Source organism: Diadema setosum, chromosome 15 (genome assembly GCF_964275005.1).
Source record: "Diadema setosum chromosome 15, eeDiaSeto1, whole genome shotgun sequence".
NCBI classification, from domain to species: domain Eukaryota; kingdom Metazoa; phylum Echinodermata; class Echinoidea; order Diadematoida; family Diadematidae; genus Diadema; species Diadema setosum.
This window is the reverse complement of record NC_092699.1, coordinates 14825363-14852800: the sequence shown is the minus strand read 5'-3', so window position 1 is coordinate 14852800 and position 27438 is coordinate 14825363. Positions and strand designations below refer to the sequence as shown.

The 27438-nt window shown below is 40.5% G+C and overlaps 1 protein-coding gene across 1 annotated transcript in view; it reads left to right on the top strand.

The window, feature by feature from the left end:
- The window catches only part of LOC140238555 (neuronal acetylcholine receptor subunit alpha-10-like), a 77546-nt gene that overhangs the window by 36201 nt on the left and 13907 nt on the right, over nucleotides 1-27438 (top strand). Inside the window, exon 2 of the mRNA XM_072318456.1 lies at nucleotides 23308-23444. Within this exon, the coding sequence (XP_072174557.1) occupies nucleotides 23310-23444 (135 nt within the window). The 5' untranslated portion in view covers nucleotides 23308-23309. The remainder of the gene's footprint in view (nucleotides 1-23307; nucleotides 23445-27438) is intronic.

The following is a 27438-nucleotide window of genomic DNA, read 5'->3' as shown; positions in this document are numbered from 1 at the left end:
AGGTAAAATTGCTTTTGTACACTTACACAATCATCGTCATGAGAGTGAAGTCTTATAGTGTACGCGAAAGAAAAAACGTTATTTGCTGACGATGTTTAATGATCGCTGCATAAACGTACTTTACGTACGCCAATGATCACAAAGTATTACATCTTGAATTGAGCTGTCTGCATTATAATGCTCCGAAGCGGATGTGTGAACCCTGAAAACGTTTCTGTGAGGACGTTGTGTTGTCGGGACATCCTGCATATTTTTTGTTTCTGTTTGTCTGCCTTTCAAGTTGTAGATTTGGTCTTGCAACATGATTTTTGCAGATTTACGAAGGCTCTGTCATGATCGCATGAAGATTTCTCCTTGTTTTGTATGACATAATGAGGAAGTATACGGTGCTATTTCATCAACATAAGCTCGTGTATGTTTGGCTTCGTGCAAAGACATAACAGTCCGTCTCAAAGATTTTACCTTTCGAAATTTCCGGAAAATGTCCAAAAATGTATTGAACACGGAATGTACGCATTGATCCTACAGAGGCTGTTGTTCAATGGCACTGTCCACAGCCTGTGCGAACACTGCTGAAAGGAGGCAAAGAAGGGCTTTCTGCATTGTAAAGTACAGTCAAAAGATTGGTTGGGGGCAGTTGCTCCAGGGTGAACGCATATTTGTGTTATATCGGTAAACCTCTCGTCCTCAGAATCCCATATTTGATCGTATCGAGCTGCATAGTGATCGCACCGAAAATAACCGAGTTGTAGGGAGCAATTCTACGACTGTCGGCAGACGGGGTGCCGAACGATAATTAGAGGATCGATGGCCTTTACGGATGACTGTTTGCTTTGACGATCTGCCTCTCGATCGATCGATCGCGTGCACCGATTTTGCGGTAATTTTTGAATCAAGAATGACAAATATCGACGGGCTGCGCACGAGTCGTGGATTACGGCGAATTAAAGTTTTGTGACTCGTGAAGGAAATAAACCTTGGAGCATTCCTTACCCGACAGGTCACGGTAGTTCTTTTCTCTTTTTAACTACGTCTCCGCGGTGAATGCTGGTAGGATTACAGATGACCAGGGCAGTCACATCACTTCTTTAATCCTTACTCATCAATTCCAAAAGTTGACTTTGAAAACACCTCGGTGAAATCAACGGCCACTGATCCTATCATTACGTAACAAATTCTGAAAGAAAATCCTAGAGGACTACAGCATTTTTCCCAAACGGAGAACGATAAGTGTCCCGATGGAGATTTTCCGAAACACTTGAAATCTACTGCTGGCATAACATTTATCTATTTCTCTTTTTTTTTTTGCAGCTGTTTTGATTGAGTATTTGTTTTATTCATTGAAGTCTTAGGACGGCTGGGTTTAGTTGAAGTTGCTTTCATATCTAAAGCTTTCCATTGTTAAATCCACGTGATGGCTTTTTTCCAGTAGCGAATATTCAAGACCTGTTTTCTACCATTTGATTTTGTGCAAGAAAAAGAGTGGGACTCGACCCCTCTTGAACCCCTTGACGCTATTTTGAATTACCAGCATGTAAAATATGAAGATACAGTATTACTGCTTCATGTCTGCCTGACTTTCAGGCGTGTAACCGAGGACAGTGTGTGTCGTCGAATATGCCTGAAAGTGAACGCCATACACTTCAAAACTTCCTTGAAACACTCACAGTAAGTTATTCCACAGTCAAGACAGTGTGAATAAAAATTCTCATACTGTAAACCTCTAGGGCCATAATATACTTTTTACAACTGTAAATTACACAGATCAGTTTTCCACGATACAAAGGCTCAACACCTTCTCTTTCCAACTCCATCTCTCTATCAAAAAAATGATAACCATAAAAATGGAGGAGGATATTGTTTATTAGTGTTTAAATCTCGAATATACATCACACAATTATTCTTAAACACCTTCCATCATTATTTCATTTCAGTTCAGAGCGTGATAAAGTAATGTCTATCTGTAGAAGTTACTAAAGTCATTACGAGTTTTCAACGCACCATTCTTCTTTTGACTACATGGTAATCATTTACTTGTCACAGAGGCACAAGGAGGGAGTACCTTTAATGCGTTTCCAGATTTGTGTGAAATGTTATGTTGCATGTTTGTCCCGCTCTATCAGAGCCGGACGGAACTTCCTGGAAGTGTGGCGGCGACGTAAATATGGCGCAGCCGTGACATACGGCTGACTGCCATGGCAAAGACTGTAAGGCGCTGTGTTTGGCGTGACGACTGGCTACCACTGCAAAGACTGTGAGGCGCGGGCTGTGTTTGGTGGTGACGACTGGCAGTCGTACATGTTTGGTGACAGAAGGGCGTAAAGATAGATAGAGTTCAGAGACACACGGATAGAAAGAGAGAGAGAGACAGACAGACAGACAAACAGACAGACAGACACACAGACAGACAGAGAGAAATGCCAGAATAGGAATAATAATTGTAGCATACGAATGGAATCCGAGCTTTTAGGAATCATACGCTTACATGACTATACCTTTCCATTCCATAAACCGTGCATCTTCTTCAAACTAACGAGATGTTTATTGAGATACAAAAACATGTAAATACTTGATATTGATTGATAGATTTCATTTGTAACTTCTTGTTATAGGAAAGTCAAGAATCCTACACATCTATAAGAGCAGATATTTGGGTAACCATTCCATGTAAATGAGCTGCTTAAAGAATCGTTGCTAAAGAGGTAACACAGCCTTTTAGCTATTTGTAACTCAAAGCCACCGTATCCAGTTCAGCTCACAGAGACTAATCTCCTTGTAGCGTGTGTAGCCAACCCCTCCCCCTAGAGATATAGGCCGTGCTTAGAGTAGAATGCGGTGGATTTGTTTGGTTTATCATCCGAGCCGGTTGCATCCACTTGACATTGCTTAATGGAGATTCCCTCAGCCCCCCCCCCCCCTCCCGCCCTTCCCTCTGACTTTCTACCCCCGATGTAGACTTTTCCAGCTGTGCGGAGAGAGAGTGGGGAGAGGGAGAGAGCACCACGAACGGAGTCGCTGCCCTTACAAATGGGCATAGCCGACAGGGAGGAGTTGGGCAAATGGACTTATTCCCTGGTCCTTGCTCGTGTGACACGCCATAAAATCAAGCTACAATCTCGTTCAGCTCGTGTTACCCCCCTCGGCCATTGCCATGCCCCAGAAAAATCTGGGGGGCCCCTCGCGCACAACTCGCTGTATGCTCCCGTAAAGTGTGTAAACCTTGATTGGGTGTGTGCGCACACGATCTGCCGGGGTACGACGGATCAATGGAGAATGCGATAGGGAGACACAACGGAACTAAGCCCAGTTTATCTTCTCCTTGTTTTATGAGATGTTCTTTATTTAGCGCAGTCACTATCAGAAGTTACTGTTAAAGACGGCTGTCTAGAGTTTCGACCATACTATTAGAGTCGTTTGAACCTATTTTGATACTTCTTCCCACATATTACAAGCTGTCATCTGACAACAAAGTTATTGAAACATACAAAAAGTTGAACAGTATGGAAATGACAGAACTTACTGAAAACATTGTACGTTGCTGATTCATTCTATTGTTACGTAATTTAGATTCGAAAAAAAAAAACCCACAAAGTCTCAAAAAGATGATGCGGAGCACTCAAATTCTATCAATTATTAAAACTGTGCAATTCAAAATATCCATTACATGTTGCTCACATTCAATCCACTTTACTATAATTTTCTTCTTATTCGTTATTCCAAATTTAACTGATTGACACATTTCAAGATAGGCCTATTATATAAGACTAATGATCAATGCCTATTGGTGTGCGATTCGAATTTGTTGATGAAAATCAATTCCATGTTGTGAAGCATATTCGGGCTACCACATATTCACGAAGATCACAGTTTTTTTTTTTACAAGAAACAGCTCAAATCTGTGAAAAAAACCCTCAGTTTTATAACATATACTCTATGACGCTTCCTGTAAGGTCAAAGTGTTGGTTTGTGTTTTGATATTCTAAATCACACAGTAGCTTGTGCCAAACTTTCATGGTATTTCTTCCGTCCATTTGTTTTACTTTAAAACGTTATTTGTTAGTAAACCTTGGGTAAAAAAGCAGAATCCAATCAATCGATGAATTAGGAGTATGGTTTATAGATTACAAATTCACAGATTATGAAAATGGCAAAATCTCCTGTGAGTTCGTGTACTTGAACGAATGAAATCAAAACCGCACCATGCACGCTTTTCACTACTATACATAGGGTGTCGAGTGTACACAGTGTAGTACAGAAGTGCGCTTTTCACTCATACATGTACTTCTCCTCAGTGCAACTACATCTACACACACGCACACGAAGATGTTTTGTGCGTGCGGTTTTATAAGTTTGAGACTCTATCAAAATCTTCCAGTCTTTAACCAATATGGCAGTTTATGTCTGCACGCCCGTTTATGTCAAAAGAAACCACAATAGCTGAATAAGACCATCGGCCTAGCACTAATTGTTTTGGTCCTCACTTGTCACGCACCGACTGCTAAGTGGTTGCGCCAGCGGTAGCCCGAGGAATTTTTGGTATTATGCACGAATTTGTTAGGCTTCGAGATTTCGAGTTAGCGGTAACCAACGGTACGATAGAGATTACAAGTTACCTCCTTAAAGATACTCTGACAAGGTCGCTGACTCGTTTGTAATTGTCCTTCTTCTTCTTCTCTAGGAGATGATGCGATTGATTTGCTCTCCCAGACAGAAAAGAGAGAGTCCTGCTTCGAACATTTCTTCTATTTCAACTTATCCGATGTTAGGCAACATTCGGATCGCATTAGCAGCCGATTAATGCAACGTTTCAAATTCTTCCGTAATCTATTCCAAAAGAAATGCTCCAAGGAAAGGCTTTATAGTATCAGTACTTCCTCAATGGAGTGCATTGTTTTGTGTCCCCGCATTTTGTAGTCTTCAGTATACGTGTGATTACTTGAAAAAGTAGATAGACAAAAATAAAGTGATTTGTTATAGCTTGGGGTATGAGAGCTCGAGGCGACCACAGCAAAATGGCCTTTCCGTAAATAGACGCCATTAAATACGAGTGTACTAGTGAAACATTCAAACATGCACACTGTACAACATCATAGGCTACAGGATTGGAAAGCATTATTATGCCAACACAATCTCGTATAATACGCCCGTACTCGGACTTCGCTCCACGGAACTTTGTGGAGAGTTTACCATTGTTTATCTGAAGGTTCCTTGTGACTGTGCCTTAGCTGCTGCAATTTCACCGGGCATTTCTCCCGGTTGTGCCTGCCGCTGAGGGACAGGCCATCTGGCCGTCGGACCAGAAAAATGACTATGCCTCTACCGATCATTTTGAAACCCAAAGCGAGTTTGGGGTGGCAGTAGTCATAGATTTGAAATGTAACGCTTGCGCTGGAGATGATTTCCTCTGAAGTTTGGTCTTATGAGGTGGGCGTTGAGGAATCTGTCCACTCGATCCCCCAATTAATCAAACCTAGCACAGTCACTTTGTCTTAGAACATCTCTTTTAAAGTATGGGCATCAGGACGATAGAACAGAGGGCGGAAAATTAAGGACCATCCGTGAAGCGCCCCCTCGGGAGCAACACGAGAGAGCATTAACGGCCCAAAAGCCGATGAAAACAAGAGCAGAATTACAAATTTGCGACAAACGATTCATCACGGTCGACTGGGAAAGAATCCCACAACGCCAATCGTGAAATCGATTCGGATGTATCAGACTTTTTTCCGTCCACTTTCAACACCCCTCCCCCCTCCATCTTGATAAACATGGAACCCGTCATCACTCTTTACTGCACTTTTTTTTTTTTTTTAACCAGACAAACCTCATGCAAGCAGTCGTTCCCGCGGATGTGCCACTTTTCGGTCCGTATGATTAGCAAATGTACCGTTAATTTTGCCTTTTTCGTCCTGAAGATGAGGCAGACCGAAAAAAGGGCAAAAAAAAAAAAGGAGAAGAAGAAAAGAAAAAAAAAGTTTGCGAGGGCACATTAGTTTCTAGCATACACTTTCAAGTACCTGTACGCGCGCATGCACATCATACTGTACGCGCATGTCGAAACGTGTATTTATAGATAAATAAGCCTTCATTTTCCTTGCCCTGAAAACAAACAAAACAAAATTAGCTACAGCATGGGCTCTTCTGAAAAAAGAAAGTGGAAATGTTTATGGTCTACGTATTCTTTGCTTATTACAATAAGATTTTTTTTTTAATCTTGATGTCAATGTAAATGACCCGCTTAAAGGGACTGTACAGTACTGGTTGACGTGGGGATTCATGTTTTGAACATTCCCAAATGAGGTAATGAAAAGACTCTCATGAAATATGAAAGAGCATGTAATTTTAAGAAGGATTCAACGTTTATTTGATGAAAATTGGTTTTCAAATGGCTGAGATATCCAAAAAAGTGCTAATAATAAAAGGCGACATGCCACAACTTTATTAGGATCTCTTTGTTTCACCTTGTTTTTGGATATCTCAGCCATTTCAAAACTGATTTTCATCGAATGAACTTTTGATACCCCTTAGAACTGCATGCTCTTTGACATCTCATAGAGGGATTTCTGAATATCTCGCAAAACGTTAAAAGCTAAATCCTCACCTCGACCAGAACTGTACACACCCTTTAAAGCTATACGGTCCTAATAGATATTCGAATGGAAAGGTGAATCCCTAGAACACTATTGTAACAACAGCCAGTATCGACCATGATAAGTATCAGTACAATCTGAGACTGTTTATTTGAAGGATGGTTCTATCCACTTAATCATGTTTATCCTTTCACTTGGCGTTAACCGCAGAAACAGCTCAGTATTCTGAGCTTCACACCAAACAACTAAGACAGCAGACGGAAGAAAGACAATTCTTCGAGGACGGTTGCGGACAAGTACCAGTTTCCCAAACTATAATCCATCTTGAGAGTACGATACAAGCTAAGAAGAGGATAGAGAAAGCGACCGCACTGTGCAGAGTGAGCACGTCCTCCCGCTGCGTTGCTATGGCAACGACGGTGCCTGAATTGCCGTGACTCGGCACTTCAGGAGATATAAGAGGAGCAAACTACAATGATTTCTGATGTTTTGCGTCGCCCTGCCGTCTGCTCTCTCCCTCTCCTGACGTTTATCCCGCTCTTTCCGATCATCATCACCTTGCGCTGATGAAATTAGCTTTTCTGCTCCGATGTCAGCGAAATTTCTTTGCTTCCGGAAGATGGGAACACAACAATACCATCGGGAATAACGTCGCGAAAAAACTTAAAAAGTCGCGAAAAAAAAAATTATAAACACATGTGCGCCCCCCCTCTCTATCTCTCTTCACTCTCACACACACACATGCACGCACACACACGAATAAACATTAAGCTGCAGCATGTTGTTATCTGATTAACACTGCTGACTTGTTTGTAGTTTCATGATTTTAGCGATGAACAGAGACAAAGTTCCCTCTGGGGAGTCTTCTTCCTTTGAAGACACTCGTCTGGGTGTGCCGGTAAATATATTTACTTGGTGAAGATAGCAAGAGATGGGTATGCTTTATGCGCATTTCAAGTCTGTGTCTCTGTTTTGACGAACCCGAGCTCAAGCGAAAGGGGTAAAACAATTTTTGAAAATCTGAAGTGGCTACTTCTATTGTGAAGTACTTTCTCTTCGCAGTCACAGTTACCATAATGTTCTTCTTTATTCTCCCCTCTTCTTGTAGGGGAAATCTTTTTTCTCTTTATTAGTTCCCGTCAAGATGAAGAAAACAAGATGTTGTGAGGATGAACTCACGATTCTGCTCCATCCTTAAGAGACGGGGGTATTGGGCGATATTATTTGTACGTGCCGAATCTCGGTAAACACAAGTTTGCAGGAACAATGGTGCGTTTCAGTATAGAACAGCGATTGAACAATACCAGACTCCCCCGACTCGGCTCGGGGCAAAATCTTCCTCTGAAGCCTTTGAAGTGCACAGGTATCTTTTCCTTTTTTTCCTTTTTTTTTTTTTTTTTTTTTTTTTTTTTTTTTGCTGTAGCTTAACTCAAGAACCCCTGATAGCAATAGACAGTCCCAGTTGATGAAAGAGCGAATAAAGTCCCCCTTTTATAGTTGGCGGTGGTATTTACGGACTCAAAGTGGGCATTTCAAAAATGTCAGCTGTTGGTGGCAAGATAGAAGTGGGCAAGAAAGCATGAGATTTGTAGCAGGCAATATTGCACCTATTTCTAGAGTGGTGCTGGTCCGTAAATCTCTTCCTTCATATCCACCAATCTTCCAAGACAAGACCCATTAAGACACTGTCTTACAGAAATGAAGAAGATACAAAAAAAAAAGAAGAAGAAAAGAATGAAGAAAGAAACCATTCTACTTGGGCTGGTATACATTTTGCATCACTTCTCATGTCGCTTACTTGTAATATGTTTGACTGAATATATTTCTGCGTTTGTTTCTTGCTTGCCGTGTATGTCGCAACTTTCAGACTGATGCCAAAAGTATACAATCTGCGATTTGATTTCCCTTTTTCTTTTTGTTGATGATGATGATTATATTTCTTTCGAAATAGATTCTCCTTGTGTATGTGGAGTTGGTTTATGCTGCATTCGATTAAATGTTAGGAGGATATAGAAATATACAAACCTGACACCGTTTCTACAACCATCATGATTGTTCGTCTGATCAGAGTTAATTAAAGCGATGAGTAGCTGTAAAGACTTACCATAAAAATGCTCATTTACGACAGAGACAGTCAGACATGCCGGCTGTCTGATTTCTCAATTGAGATGATGTCATAAATTCTGTCGAACGGACGGCACGGTGCGGGAAACAAACAAACAAACAGACAGACGAAAATAACAAACAAGCAATTAATCAAGCAAGCAAGCAATCAAGTAAATAAACAAAGAAATAAAATCAACTCAAAACCTCATTTTTTCTGTGCTCAAGAAATATGAGATAACAATCGGAACTGTTTTGTCTGAATCAAGATCGTGCGACCGAACTTGAACTCTAGGATTGTTATTTATTTATTTTATTTTTTTTTTTGGGGGGGGGGGGCTGTTATGTCATGAATAATCATAAGTGTAAGACATAATTTTGCTTCCTAATATCAAAAAAAAAAAAAAAACAGAAGCATCTGTATAACTCTTCAATACCAAAATCACACCCTTTTCGTTTTTTGTTTGTACACATTAAATTGCCTTCATTTCGTTGAAGTGAAAGCACACACGGATGATTAGCACCGATTTCTTCTCCTTCTTCTCTTTTTCTTCTTCCCCTTCTCCGCCTTTTCTCCTATTCCATTTTCCCTTTTCTGTTCTCCTTTTCTTTCTCTTTCTCCATTTCATCTCTCTTTCTTTTTCTTTCACGCCCTCTTCTCCTTTTTCTTCTTCTTTTCTTCTTGTTCATAATTCACTTATTCTCTCTTCTTTTTCCTTCCTCCTTCCTCTTTTTCCATTTTCCTTCTTTTTCCTGATTGTCTGTCCCTGAAATCTGGATGTCATCATATGTTCAGCCGTGAAGAATCTGACCTGTATAAATTTCAATCTCATTGTGTGATGTTGCGAAGAAAAAAAAAACAAAAAACAAAAACAAAACATATTCAAATCGAACGGTACTGTCAGTGTGCACTTCAATTAGATAATCACATCACCCCCAGCGGGTGCATGCTCGTATAGTAGTACCTCGGTTACAATTATTACATTACTCCACCGTCCAGTTTTTCTAGCCATCTCCAAATTGATCCACATCAACTAAAGTCAAAATAAAGCAGTGACGGAATATGTGCAGAAGCAGAAGAAAGATATGGACTGAGAACCCCCCCCCCCTCTTTTTTTTTCTTTTTCAATTACACGAGCGGCCATGAAGTCAATTCTAGCCAGCTGCGGCTTTGTCAAATCTCTATAACGAAGACAAGTTTGCCCCCTTACACTATTGATCGGTCCGCACAAAATAGTGGCGCAATATAGGTCGAGGGATCATGTACACTTCAATGCTGAGGCCTATCAAGATTTCCTATATGTGGGACCATTAAGAGACGTCGCATCAGTCACCAACAGTACTCCCCCCCCCCCCCCTTTCCCCCTTCTGTGCCCGATATTTTGATATCTCCATAAGGTGTGCTGATATTCCGATAGCATTTGAAGCATTATAGCAGCTACAAGTTACCATGCTCATCAGGGCCGAATTGAGAAGACCATTACGCGTATATACCATCACGTTATTCCAACGTGATGGCTTAATGTGCACCGAATGATTGACACTCATGCTTGCTTCTGTTTTTAAGTAACCCTTTGTCTTGATACACAAGCTATGCCTCCTAAACGACATCATTTCTTGACGACCGTCCCCCAAAAGGGTTCCAAATGCAATATCCAAAGAGCGCACATTTGCCTAAACGCTATTAGATGGTCCATCCCTTCAGAGTATGAGGGGGGAAACGAGGTGTTTAGGAGCTGTTACAAACGTGTTTGGGAACATTATTCCGGTGCGATGGATATACGTTAGTGCGCATTCGAGTGACCTTTTCTTTCTATTGCCTACTTAGTGGAGCGACAAGCACACACGCACACAGACAGATAAACACACACACGCACGCGCGCACACAAGAAAATGACCACAACTACAACATTTGAGAGTGTGTGAACATTATTGAACATTTGAGCATGTTACCATGTATGAAGTCATTTTGAAAGTACTTGCCTCTCCGTTTCGCTGAACTGGCTTCACTCGTTTTCTCTCTCACCCCCCCCCCCCCCTCCACCCCCATAAACTTTTTCTCTATCTCTGCCGTGGCAATTGTCATACACCATCGCACACAGAGTCCTATAGGTGATAATGATATGTAATAATTATCCCCAGTGCCATAAAATCTTTCCAATCTCGGCTCAACTCTGTAGAGACATCAATAAATCGGAGAAGAGACTGCTTAAACTTTTCTATTAAATTTTTCAGACATGGAATCGAAACGCCCACTCTCTCTGCACTTACAATCCTCATCATTTCCTTTTCCCTTCTGAGTTTGAAGACTCAAGTCCACACTCCCAAGGTTCATGGTGACTTCGTTCTGATCAGCTAAGAATACATACTCCATCTTGCATATTAAAACAACCAGACGGGTTCGCCATTATTTCTTATACGGGCAGCTACTAAAGGGCAACAGAGATAACCCATGTATGAGAAATGAACGCAATAAAACTTGCCAGCCTAATCAGATTGTTCCCTTATTTATAGCACCCGATTTCTGTTTGTGGCGTGCCAACCGATCCATTCGCGTCTGCAAGTGTGCGAACATCCCAGGCTACATAGAAATCATTATCTTCAAGGCTATACTTTAAGGAAGGCTGTTTACACGTGATGTATATCACTATACACCCGAGCTGTTTCCCTCGCACTAATCAATGCCTTCTTCTTTGTTTCGTCAATCCATATAATCGCGTAATGCCCACCCAGACAAGTGCGGTGTGAATCCAAGAGGTATGCCCCGTATTTTGCTGGTTTAACCAGTGGTGGCGGCTACCCGACAATAATCGTCTATTCCTTCTTCTTCTTCTACTTCTTCTTCTTCTTCTTCTTCTTCTTCTTCTTCTTCTTCTTCCTTCTCTTCCTCCTCCTCCTCTATCTTTTTTTCCTTCACTTTTTCTTCCTCTTCATTTCCTCCTTCTCTAGGCTGGAAACGCCATTATGGTCATATCTTATAATCTAATCTTCTGTAGATGCTAACTGCGCGGCTGTACAATTAGTACTAGGAGTCGCTGGTGTTCCAACATTGTGTGGGGCAAGATTCCGTTCGGGTTGGAGAGCTGATACGGTGGCGATGTGGGGGTGAAGAAGCCGAATAAAGAGCTCAAGTAGAGTAGCGCCATGTGTTGTTCAAGAGGCTGATGACACACCCTAAAAAAGGGCTGTGCATTCATGTCATAGTTTATGTAGGTTCCTTCGAGTACCTCATACTTCCGACCTTTATTATATTCTATCACGCGCTTAACATGAGCATTCACGTTTGCCAAAGTTACGGAAGAAGGGCCGTTGGGTTATGGCCGGGTATTTCCTTTCTCTCTTTTTTCTGTTGTATTGATCAATGAGAAAATTGAATATGAAGATATCGTGGATATTCATCGGCTTTGTCACATCTTCAGAATGGCAAGAAGACCAACGTCGATAATTGCCTTGAAGTTAAAGCAAGACCCGTGGCAGATCGTGGGCCAACGAGTGGGGGGCAAATTTTCGTGGCCTGCATGTGGGGATTGAGAAAGCGCATTACATGTACAGTGTACTATGAGCGCAAAAGTGAATGGACTGTGGATGATGGTCGATACAATGACTGCTTGTATCCTCACGTATCCTTGAGGGGACGAATGAAAAGCTGATATGAAATCATAATATATTTCATTATCTATTTTTTCTTTCTTTTTAAGGCGCAAAGAGAGCGTGATATTGGCAGACGATTGCGTGCAGATGACACCTTCTTTTTTTTTTTCTCAAGAAGAAAAAGCTGAGCTGCAGATGTTTGTGCTTGTATGGTTACGGGCTATGAATGATTGTTTTGGGGGGTCGCCATGTGGATCCCGGCTGATGGATATTGAATGTTTTGGTCGTGGTCGAGCTGTCAACATTATTGATAACCAAATGCATCAATCCCAATCCGATGCAATTCTCCTATTTTGGCTTTCAATAATAGATTATTATTTACAATTAGTTCGCTCTTTCCAGCTCACTGACACCATCAATTTTATAATCTGTCTTCTTCTTCTTCGTCGTCTTGCTCTTCTTCTTGTTTTTCATTATTATTGCTACTACTACCACTACCGTTATTTCTACTACTACTTTTACTATACTACTAGATGTGAATTTTTCTTCAATTTCTCTCCCTCTAACTAATAAAATTTGTAAGAGCGCAACTGCTAATCTGTAATTTAACAAACAAGTCGGAAAGTCGGAAAAAGGGGAATCACGGGACTCGAACCTGTCATCTACCCTTTCCGGCAGGGAGACTACCACCAGGCTATCCCTGGTCGCCGGCAGGTGACACGATGAACTTGGAACAATTACCCAACAATCTCCGAAATTCCGACATTGTTGTCAAGTATTCCAAGGCAGACAAGGTATTAATGAAAGCAAGAGAATATTAAATAGAGAGGTTAAGGTTAAGGTGTTATTTTTTTCTTCAATTAGTCTCCCTCTGACAAATGCAGCTTGGGTATTTGTTCAAAGTTCATCGTGTCACTGCCGGCAACCAACAGGGACAGCCTGGCGGTAGTGTCGCTGCCCATCAGAAAGCAGTAGATGACAGGTTCGAGTGCCGTGGTTAATTTCTTTCCAACTTGCCTGTTAAATCACAAATCAGCAGTTGCAATCTTACACATTTCATTAGTCAGACGGAGACAAAAGAGGCAAAGAGAGGAAGAAGAGCTTTCTATACTTTTATTTCCCTTTTCTGAGCTTCCGTGGAGGTTAGCGTCTTGTAACAGTATTACATGTGTGTTAATCTTTAAAAAGAAAAAAATGGAGTCCCGATTAGAATTAGGCTGACACGTTATACTCACTCGACTCAATCTGGCATCGTTCCTTTCGATATTTTCTCTACTCCATAACTCAGCGAAGCGCAATGCTAAATATCAGTCGTATGATTTCGAGAGAGACAGAGACAGACAGACAGACAGAAAATAGGTGACATCGACAGGCAAAAAACAAAAACAAAAACAAAACAAAACATGAGACTTGCATCGAAAAAATCCACTACTGGATACTCGTATAAGTAGTGTAACGTACGTGTCGGTTAGACCACAGGGGGTTGTACATTTCGGATCTTCGCAAACTTTGCCTTTGTTATTGTTGCCAACGGTATTTTGAATTATCCGCCATGGAACGCAGCCTACATTGTACGTAACTGGATTTGAAAAAAATGCCCCAGTTGTTCTGATCCCTCGTCGACAATACTCTTCTCCCGGTTCGCTCTTATCCCACCTACTTTATGCAACCCGTTGGTCTCTACTTTGCGCAGGGTTTAGTTGCTTGGTGGAGATCGCCCTAAACACTACCGGAAAATCCTCTTATAATATGTCTTTGCGTAGTTTCCCTGTCAGACCTTTTTCTTCTACGTTTCTCATACAAATGATATCGAATAAAGTTACAGAAAGTTACATCTTAAGTCTCAATGATATTAATCTTATTTATCACAAGCACTATACACTCGAGGAAAGTTAATTATGTACTCCCTTAAGTTACACTGATATGAAATACGCATTGAGTTCTATCATGTATGTTCGTGTTTATATAGTGTTAAATTAGACTAGTCTTACGCTAAGAAAAATACAGAAGTCATACTATGCACTGGATGATGCAAACTGCTTTGCTCCCCCATTTCTGTCCATATTGAACAAGCAAATCCGCTAAGAAATTATCATGAGGGCTAAATAGAGGTACCGTGAACAAACATCACTCCACAAATTTCCCCTTCTCCCCTCCCCCACCCTCCTCCCCCAAAATAAAAAAAATCATCGCATGACCTAACGCGACTGATAAAGAGTAGGAGGCGCGAGAGACTGTGTACGGTAGACTGGCACTGTTACCATGGCAACCCATCCGATAATTTCAAGCTCGGATGAGACGCACGAAAACATCACGTACAGTTTGTCATCACGAGCAAACGTTGATCGTCTGTACCGCCAAGTATTTATGCGATTACACGAAATGTTGACCCAGGGATTATGTCTTGTCAAAATAGCGGTATGATAATAGGATTCGTTTTTAACAATACCAAAGTCCCCTTTTGCTGTCGATTCATCAGCTGAATAGTCAACGCAGTGTAACAAAATTTGTAATAGTCTGTAAAACTGGAGAACTCTCTCAATCTCACTCCTTAAGGGGGTCATTAAACCTCATCTCAATAGTCTGGAGCGGCGTTTGGTATCATCTTTGACACAAAACTTGGACAAGGTGTCAGTGAATACAAATCTGTCTACTTTCTATCATGATTATTGTAAACATGAATCGGTTAAAAAAGACACTCTATTGTGAATGAAAGCAATACATGTATATCCGGCTGCACCACATTAGAAACGACATTGATTGAGTGTTATACGTACAATGCATTGGCCTGCTCAGCGAAGTTAACCAGTCGTTTACTGACACCGGCTGTTCAATGCATTCGTTACATAGAATATTATTTCCTGAGTGACAAGGAGCTACGTGACAATTCAGCTTTCATAATGTATCATTTCGTCGGGCTTGAATCAGTTTTGTTTCCAACACGAGATTATTATTTCAAAGTCAGCTAGGAGTCATCACAGGGTTACACAGGGCAAGCTTCTCATATAAGACCAGCTACATCATATAACAGTACGTGGTGCAATATCATCATACATAATTAATGCGTCCCCAATCAACAGCGTTATGAAAGTCATAGCGACATCATCTCGCGCTAGAATCTAATAAGCAGGGGCGCTATGATTAATATAGCAGGCACTATAACGGCAGTCTAGTACCAACACAGCCGCGCTGAAAGACAAACACACGCAGGCGAATTAGCAGACGGGCCTGAGAGGAACAGAAATACACACACATACATCTTTTCATTTCCTTTCCTGTCTCAGTATTAGTGCAACCTCACGTCTCACTATCTAACACTTTCAAGACTTGAATTGACATCACAATGGATTTCATAGTCAATACCAACACTGTATGATGTATGCTCGGTACTCGCAATTACGAATTGATCAATTTTAATCTAAGCATTTTCTAAGTTTCTCTCCCGCAACGTATGCACAGAATTTTACATAGAGTGAAGTATAATTGCGTTCCACACTAACACTGAAAACATTCATGAGAAACGAATAGAAAAAAAAGGCAACTTGATAAAAATGTTACTTCTGATTATATGATGCTCCGTTTGAAATCGCACTTATGTGTTTTCTCGTTTTCTCTTTATTGTTACCTCTTATCCGGCCAAAGAATCTACCCGCCATTAGCATTGATAAGTCTTCAAATTTTCACGGGGGAAAGAATAAACTCCCAAAGTATTTGTATTCACACGATAGCGTATTGGCAGACGATGTTTCCCTAAATCACTTCACCCCTTGGTGCAAATCTTCTTTTATGGACCATGGAATCACTGTTTTCAGGAGCAAACTGTTAATGACTTACGTCTATATGCTTGTACTGATGTTTATTTCTTTCAGCAGGGATGTTAGCTTTCCTCCCATTTGAAGTTAGGCGCTGAGAGTAAAACCAAATATCGGCGAACGATGCATATTGTTTGCAACGCTTTCCAACAACATTTCGGTGGCTACCGTTAGTTGTTAATTGCTCATTGAGTCGAATGAATAGGGATAAGGGAAGGGTAATAACCAGGCGAAAGAGATTTCAATGGGGTAGTTTAAGCGGCGTAAAGTTCAATAGGTTATGGTGTGAACTGTCAACATTGCCACTGCTCGCCATCCGAGAATTTTGTTTATGCTTTAGAAAATGGCTTATTCTCCCTTTCCGTCAAACTGATCATGATGCAAGTGATTTTTAAACAGCCAATAGTTGCCTCCACCATCACCCTATTCCCTTATCAATGCTTATCCACACACAAACACCTTTGGATTGTCAAAATCCTCTTCGTCCATTGATTCCTCTTCTGTTCAGATTTAATCCAATCTATCTAAATCCGTTTTAAGAGATTGACAGCAAATTCCAAACATGCCAGACAACGTGCTGGTGAGATATTGCCATGTCACTTGTACTCCAAAATGAAGTTTGATTTGGAATATCGATGGAAAAGGGCATCGTATTTATTGTTTTTTAATGAAAGAACTCCCTCAATAAAAGGTGAAATCAAACATCAGCACACGCCTCTACTAACTGACAAAAAAAAAAATAGTTGACTCTTGGCATTGCTGACTATTAACGACTCCTTGTATTAATGACCCATCTATAGCGTTTACCGTTAAAAAAAATATTTCAAATGACACTGAAACATAATTAGCCATCCACCTGATCTCAACGAGTAGTAGACGTAAAAGTAGTGGTGGTAGCGGTAGAAGTAGTAAGAGTACAAGGCCTAGTGGTAGTAGTAGTAGTAGTAGTAGTAGTAGTAGTAGTAGTAGTAGTAGTAGTAGTAGTAGTAGTAGTAGTAGTAGAAGTAGTAGTACTACTATCAGTAGTAGTAGCGTAGTAGTAGTAGTAGTAGTAGTAGTAGTAGTAGTAGTAGTAGTAGTAGTAGTAGTAGTAGTAGTAGTAGGAGTAGTAGCAGCAGCAGTAGTAGTAGTAGTAGCAGTAGTAGTATAGTATCAGTAACAGTAGCAGTAGTAGTAGTAGTAGTGATGGTGGTGGTGATGGCAGAAGTAGTAGCAGTGGTAGTAGGTATAAGTGTTGTTGTTGTTGTTGTTGTAAGACAGAAGTAGCAGTAGTAGTACTGGAAGTACTGCTGCTTGTTTGAACGAATACGACGACAAGGCGATTGTATTCGTCCTACTCTCAAGCATCACAAGTTTCTTATAATAAGTAACCATTTCCACCATATCCGGTGTAGTCTGTAACCTGTCTGTGTTCTCAGTAAAGATCATGAATTAATATCAAAGCGATCATAATTATTATCACCTCTCGACCTTTCGTCGGTTTCACTCCACGTAGAATTCGATTTCATCATGCATTACTTCGCTGCTTGGGTGCAGACTAAACGGCTCTGCGTGAATGCTCGACCGATATTAATGATATCTATCGATCAATCAATCGATCCGTGGTTTGCTTAGCGCGATGTGTTCAACGTATGATTGGTGCTCATTACTCGGATATGATATTTTGTCCACTTCCCGGCGGGCTCCCGGGATTCTAATTAGTCATTGTAAGAAGTACCCAGCCAATTCGCAAACCTTGCCCGTCGTCAAATGTAATGACGACACGGACAAAAAGCAAAGTAATATTGTAAAGTGACCGGCACTGACCTCGTAACGGGCCCACATCATTTGTAATTTCGCGCCCAAAGTCTCGCGATCAATAGGCATTGCATCGCACGAAGCTCATTTAGCGTGTAATTAAATCGGCGGTGAATGTCGCTGCAGCGCCGCTACTAATTTGTCACATTTCATTAGAAACCTCGTAAAATATCGTCTAGTCTGCCCCGCCACCAAGAAGGGTTGTCGACGGAAGATGATAAATTCCTAAACCATTTTAGCGTCCGTTTCAATTTTTTATTGTTACCAAATGGTGCAATGGAATACAAAAGACAAAAAGCGTCGAAAAACGACAACCCCCACAAAAAACAACAACAACCGCACACATACACAATACTCGTAGCACTTTGTCTAAGTCACAAAATCTTGCGACAACACACAATTTACGCTTTTCTCTCCCCCTCTCTTTCTATCTTTTATGTCTGATTTCAATCGAAATCCGATGACGATGTCAGAATAATCGTTTGGAAACAGAAATAGTGTCAAAATCGATTCTCACAATGTTTTTTCTTGTTTTGTGTTTTTGTTTTCTGACACCAGTGGTGACATTATTGTTGGTGACTGATGTCGTCTAAGCTCGTCGTAGAAGAGTCGTTTTATACTTTTGAGTGAAATCTTGTAATCTACACTGTTTGGACATCCATTTTTATCCTCTCTGTTCTTGGAAACGAACTACATCGGGAAAAAGCAAAGTCACTTGATACTTATGTATGTTTCCTGTCTATTTGCTTGGCTTGGTTTGCGGTTTTTGCGGCGTGCAGTATTGCGATGCATAGACAAATTTCCCTCGCTGATTCTTTTTTTCCCTTTCTCTCCTTTGTGGTTGACGTATGGAGGGCACCATACAAACCGTAGTTAGATTCAGTGAGACGCATTTGCTTCCGTTTTCGGCCTGCTTGAACCACAGAACTCTGAACTCAGCGGAGGGTCAGTGGCGCCAACACCTGACGGGCGGCGGCCAGTCGACCGTGGTTGCAAAAAACGCGTCCCTCCCAGAGACATCGCTACTTCCTTTTCCCCTAAAATCGATACCCACTTTGGTCAATCACAGTGTCTTGTTACTTTCAGGAGCTTCTACCCATCTTCCTCCCGCCACGATGCATTCCCGAGCTCGATGTGTAGAGGACAGTGACGCCTACGATAGGACAAGAACCTCGCAGAGAGCTTCAAACAATGATTGGGGTGCGAAGGGGGGGGGGGGGGGTATTACAACATCAGTACCACACATTCTAAGGCATGTAGTTGCTAGGGGATTAGATGGGCTGCTAAATACGAAATCCAAGACATACAGACTGGGAACAGGCGACGTGAGTGTGTGAGGAAATTAGTTTCGAAATTAAGGACACTGATATTCTTCGCTTCAGACGTGATGTATAGCGTGCGTTTCTTATGTCACGCCACTAGCGTTTCTTCTGATCCATCTAGGTTTTCTCCGTGCCGTACGTTGTCATTTCCCTTTCGGAGATAGCTCTTCCGATCGAATGTCACCCCTTTGTACCGTACTACCGTTTGCGGTTAGCTAATTCCGTGCACACTTCACGCACACATAAACACAATCACATGCAAAATAATCATACACACGCATTAACATTATTATCATACACACACACACAGACTCAAAGTGAATGTATTCAAATATCATTATGGTCACGTGATCAAGGTAAAAGACTGTCTTTGCTACTTCCCTTGGGATGTTGCCATATCATAACGTGACATTATCCACTTTGTTGTTGTTTTCGCTGTTGTTTGTTGTTGTTGTTGTTGTTGTTTTTTTTTTTTTGTCTTAGTACTTTTCGTCTGATTCTGCCCAAATTGTATCAGCTCAGCAACATCGATTATACCAATTTCAATCCAGGGCCTATACAAGTTATTTTCATCATAAATTCCAAGATACCCTTCAACCCTTTGTGTGCTTGGAGTACTGATTGGCCTCAGAAAACCCCTTATAGCGTTGTGCACACTGACCAAAGCCCCCTGACACGGAAAGGGTTAAAGGGGAAGGCTAGTAACTGATCAGTGGGAATCAGTGGAAATGCTGGGAGATGATTGTTCAAATCCTTATGGGATTCATTCAAGAGTTCATTGTATATCTATTGTTGTGTGAAAATGATTTGCTTCAGAACGGTCTCATATTCAAGTAATGTGCAGATTAATGCCCCGTCACTGACCAGGGACGCTAACCTGGAAGCATTAAACTGCACATTACTTGAATATGAGACCATTCTGAAGCAAATAATTTTCACACAAGAATAGATATACAATGAACTCTTGAATGAATCCCATAAGGATTGGAACAATCATCTCCCAGCATTTCCACTGATTCCCACTGATCAGTTACTAGCCTTCCCCTTTAACATTCTCTCTCATAGGCCCGAATTCACGAAGGTGGTACAAACGAAACCATGGTTTAAACCATGGATAAAAACCATGGAGCGCCAAGTGTCGCATGGAATATTTCGTTACGAAATTGGTCATTTCGTCGACAAAAAGACAGTTTCGTTAACGAAATCATAATTTCGTCGACGAAATGTTCATTTAGTTACAAAATATTGTCATTTCGTTACAAAGTAATAATTTCATCGACGAAATGACTGATTTCGTAACGAAAATATTCCATGCGACACTTGGCGCTCCATGGTTTTTGTCCATGGTTTAAACCATGGTTTCATTTGTACCACCTTCGTGAATTCGGGCCATAGTGTTCTTCCTCGCTCCTTCCTCCTCCCTTTTCCTCCATATATTTATCTCTCCAGCTAACGCTTCTTCTCTTTCGCAATATACCTTCTCTACTCTTTCTATGTCACCCCTAGCACGCCCCTCTGTATCGCAAATGTTTTAATTTGTCGTCTTGCATCCCGCCAACTCCCCGGAGATCCCGCTTTAAATTATTGCCTAGACAAACGTGAAGACATTTAACGACGCTAGGGCCGCCCAAGCATCTCAATTTGGGCATCATGCTTCTTTCTAGCATGATACTTTTCACCTTGTTCTTCGGACAAGCTGCGATAGAAGACGAAACATGAAAAGAAATGTTGTAGGAGCTAAGAGAGTCATAAGAGTACACTGCGGAAACTCCGTGAAAAAAAAAAAAGAAGTTCTTTGAACCCATGAGTTTTTTTTTTTTTTAAATAGTATTTCTGTAATATCACTGGCAAAAGAGTAAGAAATAATTTGTTCCATTGTGATACAAAAGCAGAGTGCACATGACCTCTTTCCATGGAGCTTTGCTCATAAATGAGAAAATTTCCTTTAAATGACAGCGATTATTCGCTGATTGCTTCATTATTTAGATTGTATTTAACATGACAAGAGTATAATCACCGTCGTGAGAAAAGAGCGCACAAACTTTCGGATAATGTTTTATCACAGACGCTGCTTTGATATGCTAGTCAAACTTACTGTACTTAAGAGAAGGCTTTTATCTCCTGTATCTTGATTGAAATAATTACTTTTATTTCAATCTTTTCGGTTATTTTCATCACCTTTCCTTTTTCTTCTCTTCTAACCTTCACCATATTTGTGTTGTTTTCGTTTGTTACAAGATAAGCATCTTTCTCATTTTGTCAAGCACCTTATATTCTATCTGTTTTTTTTTTTCAATAGTTATTTGCTTACGCCTACTGTACACATTATTCTTCTGAATCACTGTCATTTTTTGGTTCTTTCTCACGTTCTTCCGGTATCGGTATCATTCCTATGATCCCTCATCTGAGTAAGCAAAATAGAAAAAAAAAACATCATTGTAGACTTTTGCATTCGAATGTCATTCCAATACCGCTCTGAACATCCCTTCTCTTCAGCATTTCAGGTTAGATTGTCAAAAAAAAAAAAAATGACGAGAGTTCTCCTTGAAAGTCGAGAATGATATTTCGAGTTATGTTACGTGATCGGAAAACTTGACAATGAATTATCTTATTCTTGTGAGAGACTGCTTGAGGTCAGATGAAAATTATTATACACGGAGGTATACTCCATCACAATAATGACTTCGGTACTGTCATTGAAGAATGATCCCCTCCTTTCGAATGTTTTGCAACTCTTTTGTCACAATTTCAACGACCTGTATGACAAGGCAGTAAATTTGAAACTATAGAAAAGGAGCAAAAAAAATCTCCTCTTACTTCATTGTTACCTCCAACACTGGCTATACGGTTTCCGTCGATCCAAGTACATCTCGCTCCGTGCGTCAATCAACACAATTCCTCCCAAATCAATTCTGACTGCCTTGCCAATATTTCCAAACCGGAGGAGAAGGACTATTTTCAGACTTGAGTCGCGGAAGTTTGAAAGGGAAATCGCATCGCAAACAGGGATATTGAATTTGAGACGGGCGACACACTACGTCACGTGTCATCATTCCTCATTATGACGTCATTATGCCATTTCAAAAGATTAGGACTTGATCCGCTACAGTATCCATAACATGGTGCCTGGATTTCTTTTCTCTTCCTTCTTCTCCCTCGTCTTCTTCACAGCCATAATCTTTTTCGTCCTCTTTGATTTTTTATTTTTCTTCTGCCTCAATGTCAAAAATTTGAATCTCTCTGAAATGTAAAGGGACGAGGCACTGACAACACAACAGCTGTTGTTTTGAGCAACATATTTATCGAGTGAGGACTTTGACTGAAAACAGAACATGTTCAAATGATTTTCAGTTTTGGAAAAAGATGTGATTCACAAGCTTGAGATCATCAGAGTTTTATCAGCCGTCTCATGGGCCAAAGTCTGGAAAGATTGGAAAATTAGAAATTTCAGATGTAAAAAAAAGAAAGAAAAGAGTGGTAAGAGTGGTGGCGAAGACAATAAAAGGACAGTTTTCTGCAGCTCCTGGAGATGAGGATGATGATGACGATAATGATGATGATGAAGGTGGTAGTTTTATTAGCGAAGGGGATTAGGCTGCCGATTATGGCGAGCGAATGAGGCTATCGTTGTTTTGTACATCACAGTCATCATCATCATTTTTTTTTTCAATGTCATCATTATCATCATTGTTATCATCATTATTATCAACAGCATAATCAGCATTATCATCATCATCATCTTTATCATCATCATCTCCATCATCACCAATATCATCATCATCACCATCATCATCATTATTATCATCGTCATCATCATCATCATCAATATCATAACAATCATCATATTTTCGAACACCGCAATGACCACAATAATCGTCTTGTCTCATCTCAAGTGATTGCGTCTGTATAAAGGCACGAAGAGAGTCCCAATGGAGTCGTTTTGATATTGGTTCAGCTCTGCCATTTTGTAAAGTGTACGTGAAAAATTACAAAGTACATGAACTTTGAATGTTTACCATCACTACGTCCGTCTTCTGTATTGACTGATTTTAACAACACCTTTGTATCCTCTCTCCCATTCTTTCTCATGTGCAGCTATGTACGGCGGAAACGAACAAAAGCTGTTCGAAGATCTCTTCCGGCACTACAACAAGCTGGTGCGACCCGTCTGGAACTCGTCGCACGCCATCAACGTCACACTGACGCTATCCATTAACCAGATCAACGATATGGTAAGCAGAAGGAGTTGAGCTTTCAGCCTTCTTCACTTTTGTATTTTTTCCTCCATCTGTCCTTTCTTGGAAAATGCGGGTGTAAAGTGAGGTTGGTTGAGATGGAGATGATGTTGATGATGATGATGATGATGATGATGATGATGATGATGATGATGAGGAGGAGGAGGAGGAGGAGGAGGAGGAGGAGGAGGAGGATTGTCATGATGATGGTGGTAATTGCGGTTTTGATATAAAAATAGTTGTGATATGTCATTACCACTAATTTATCACCGTCATTATAATGCTCGGCATTGTAACAATCAGAAAAGTGCGGGAAATTGATAATGACAATAATTATAACGATAAAAATAATCATGATGACAATAATAATAATGATAATGATGATTATGATAAAGATGAAAATGATAATGACGGTAATAACAATCAACATCATCACCGCCATCATCATCATCATCATCATCATCATCATCATCATCATCATCATCATCATCATCATAACAATAATGACGAAAAGAACAATACATAAATGGTCTTATGTACCCAGGGTAGTCTCCTCAATGTTAGCGCTGCTCTTCCAGGGGCTCTGTCATTCTTCTCCTTTTTACACCTGGGTTGAGAAGGACATCAGGTGTAAAGATATCTAACGACGTATTAGCATTACATATGAATCGAATTGGGGACCTCCGCTTCGAAGTAAAGATTCTTATCCACTAAAACCCCACAGTGCCCTCGACGGTGTAGCGAGATTGAAGACCCACACACAGACACAGACATTTTTTTTTTCAGTGATCTTTTTATTAATTCCATTTCATCTGAAAATATAACAGTTTCCAAAAAATACATATCTTTTACATAACATTTGTCATGAATGTTCATGCATGTTTGAAACATATTCCATGAAAACAAGAATAATCATTCAATTCTTGAAGGCAGAAATCAAGCAGGAGAAAGAAAATAGGATGAAGTATCCAGTCAATTTCTTTTTAACTAAAAAAAAAAATACATATGCAATTGTAGGCAATTTAGCCAAGCACTAAAAAGAAGAACAGAAAATGGAATTTCTATTATATTAAAAGAGCAACAGCAACAAAAGGAAAAACCACCCTCGTTCCCACCTTCCCACCCTACCCAACCTCTAAAACGCCCAAAACCTTACCCCCAAAGAAAGACATACAAAGACAAACAGATGTGACACACATACACGCACACACACGCACACACACACACACACACACATATATATATATGCCACATAGATAGATTGATGATAGAAAGACAGATTTTTAGATAGATAGATGGGTAAGTATGTAGATAGATGGATAGATAGATAGATAAATAGATAAATAGACAGATAGATAGATAGATAGACAGATAGACAGATTATAGATATAGATAGGTAGATAGATAAATAGATATAAATCTAAAGTATTGCCTTAACACGTAACAGTAATGACCAATCGGAATTTGCAGACGATCAGTTTGGTGTAAGATCGTTGCTATCTTCTGTAGAAGTACCGGGACCCATCAACTATTGATGCGCAGGCAGGAAGTTACGCACACAGACACTTTTTTATCGTGGGATGATGCTGCTCATCGGGGTGTCAGTCGAGGCGAGGATGTCCAATTCTGCTCCTCCGTTAACATCCAGGCCCATTCTCCATCTCAATCTCGAGGCGACGGGGAATGTAATATTGCGTCGGCGCGATCTGCTCCAAGCGGATATATTGAACAAGACATCCGCATCATCGGCGCGGGGTGATGAATTTCCTGTAAATTTGCAACAACATGGTGTAGTCTCCGTGAGAAAATGTCTTTACAAGCCAACAAACATTTTTGGTTATTCCTTATGAAGGCAATGACAGCGAACCATGTCGGAATCTTGTCTCTCAGGTTCGTGACGCTAATGTTTTACACGATTCCGAGGGCTGTCAGTGACCTCACATGATATTTTACCATTAAACATTGTCATCCCATGGAATGACATTTTGAACGTTGATTATCTCCCATCGTGTACTATAAGAGTTTATCGCACACGTACTTTCTAGTAAACTCAAATAGCACTACCCCCAATGACCTCGCAGTGGTATCTATATGATCCACTCCTCTTGCACTGATACCTATCCCGTCCTCAATGCTGCGAAACTCTATGTAACGTTTTTGACGCAACTTTCACTTTTAGACACTCTAACTCTATACTGTATACTTACTTCTCTAGTATGTTCTCAGTCTTCTTCTTCATCAACATGTCTTTTTAGCCTTCGTTTTGTCCCATCTCTGTTTCTCCCTTATTGGATCTGTTTCCTTTCGTCACTCTTTGCTACCAGTTCTTTTTTGTTGTCTTGTTTTATGTTTTCCCCTCCTTTTTTTTGGGGGGGGGGGAGGGGGTTACAGCTTACCTTTCTTCTGATACTTCATCTCTTGGTCTTTTTCCTACCTAAAATCCTCTTTCTTGTAATTTTTTCGTCGTGATAACCTTTCTCCTCCTCCTCCTTCTGCTTCTCCTCATAATTCTCCTCCTCTTCTTTTTTCTCCTCCTCCGCTCCCCTGTTTATGTTTTCTATCCTTCTTTCTCCATCATTCTGGAATTTACCTTGTGCGTATTCTCCTACGTGTTCTTTATTCATTTTGTAATCAGGATGCTAAAATATTCTTTCAAATAGTTTTCATAACAACACGAAGTCAGCTTAGAACAAAATAAAATGAATAAGTAAATGAATAGATAATAATGCTTTCGAGATATATGAGTGATGTAAATAGGCGTAGACAGTAGATAAAAGGGCATTTTTGACGGAATATTAAAGTCAGCGAGTCTGGGCTCTCATTTCATCGGACGGCGACATGTACATTCAAATCGGATGCAGTCCCGACCGGGATGTAAAGGCATCATGTTGTCGTGTCATGTGTTGAAGAGATTGGCGCAAAACCGCTTCGAATAAGAATAGAGAAAACGCCCGCTGTGTATTAAGTTCGGCGGAGTGCATGTATGTGCATTACCCCCTGACGTGCAAAGGGGAGTTACTCGTGTCTTGGTTTCCCGCCAGGCGAGAAATCGGCAGACGGTAATGTCGGCATCTTTCTGCGCAGTGAACAAAGTGCGCCATACGTCCGTCGATGACCTCGTACACAAGGATTACAGAGATTTTGCATCGGTATAAGACATAGACTACCATTTTGTGAACCACAAGTCACGACTGAATAGTTGAATAGTTAAGTAAGTAAAGTTAAGTTAAGTAATCGAAATGAACAAAAATGATTTTATTTAATCCCATCTCAACGGCGCGCGCTCTCTCTATTTCCTAAATCTTCTTTATTTCTGTTTATTGATTTTGACACTGACTATCTGTTGTTAGATAAATAAAATTTGCCGACATTTTTAAGACTATTTGTGGGTTTTTTTTTTCAGAATCCTGCTTCTCGCATGCATTTATGTTTAGACACGCAATCATTACGCACTGAAAATAAGGAAGGAAAGCAATGAACGACATGTATTTGTCACAAAACAATAAATCAGCAAAGAATTGTTTAGTCCCTGTGGTAGTCACTGAAAGTATAGTCAGTAGATGACAATGAAAAAAAAAATGGCACCGTGGAGCAAGGGAGGCTTTGCTCATCCCTTCGTTTACATTTAGTAATCGCGTCTTTTAACGTAGGCGAACATGAACAAAGGAATTAATGAATGAATGGGTGGATAGCTGAATGAATGAATAAAGGAATGAATGAATCAGTGAATGGATGAATGAACGAATGAATGAACGAACTAATGAATGAATAGATAGATAAATTGACAATCAATCGGGATAACGTAGCTCAGTTCAAAGCACTGACAGATTTTCATTAATTTTTTTTTTCTCTCGAAAGTTTGAACAACCTAGAATTTTTAGCGTGCAGACCCCCGTCAAGAATGAATCAGGACCGGCCCGGGTACTTGATGAAAAGGAAATAAAGATGCAGGAATATTTAATGTTAAATCGCCTTTGGGAAGAGCCAAAGA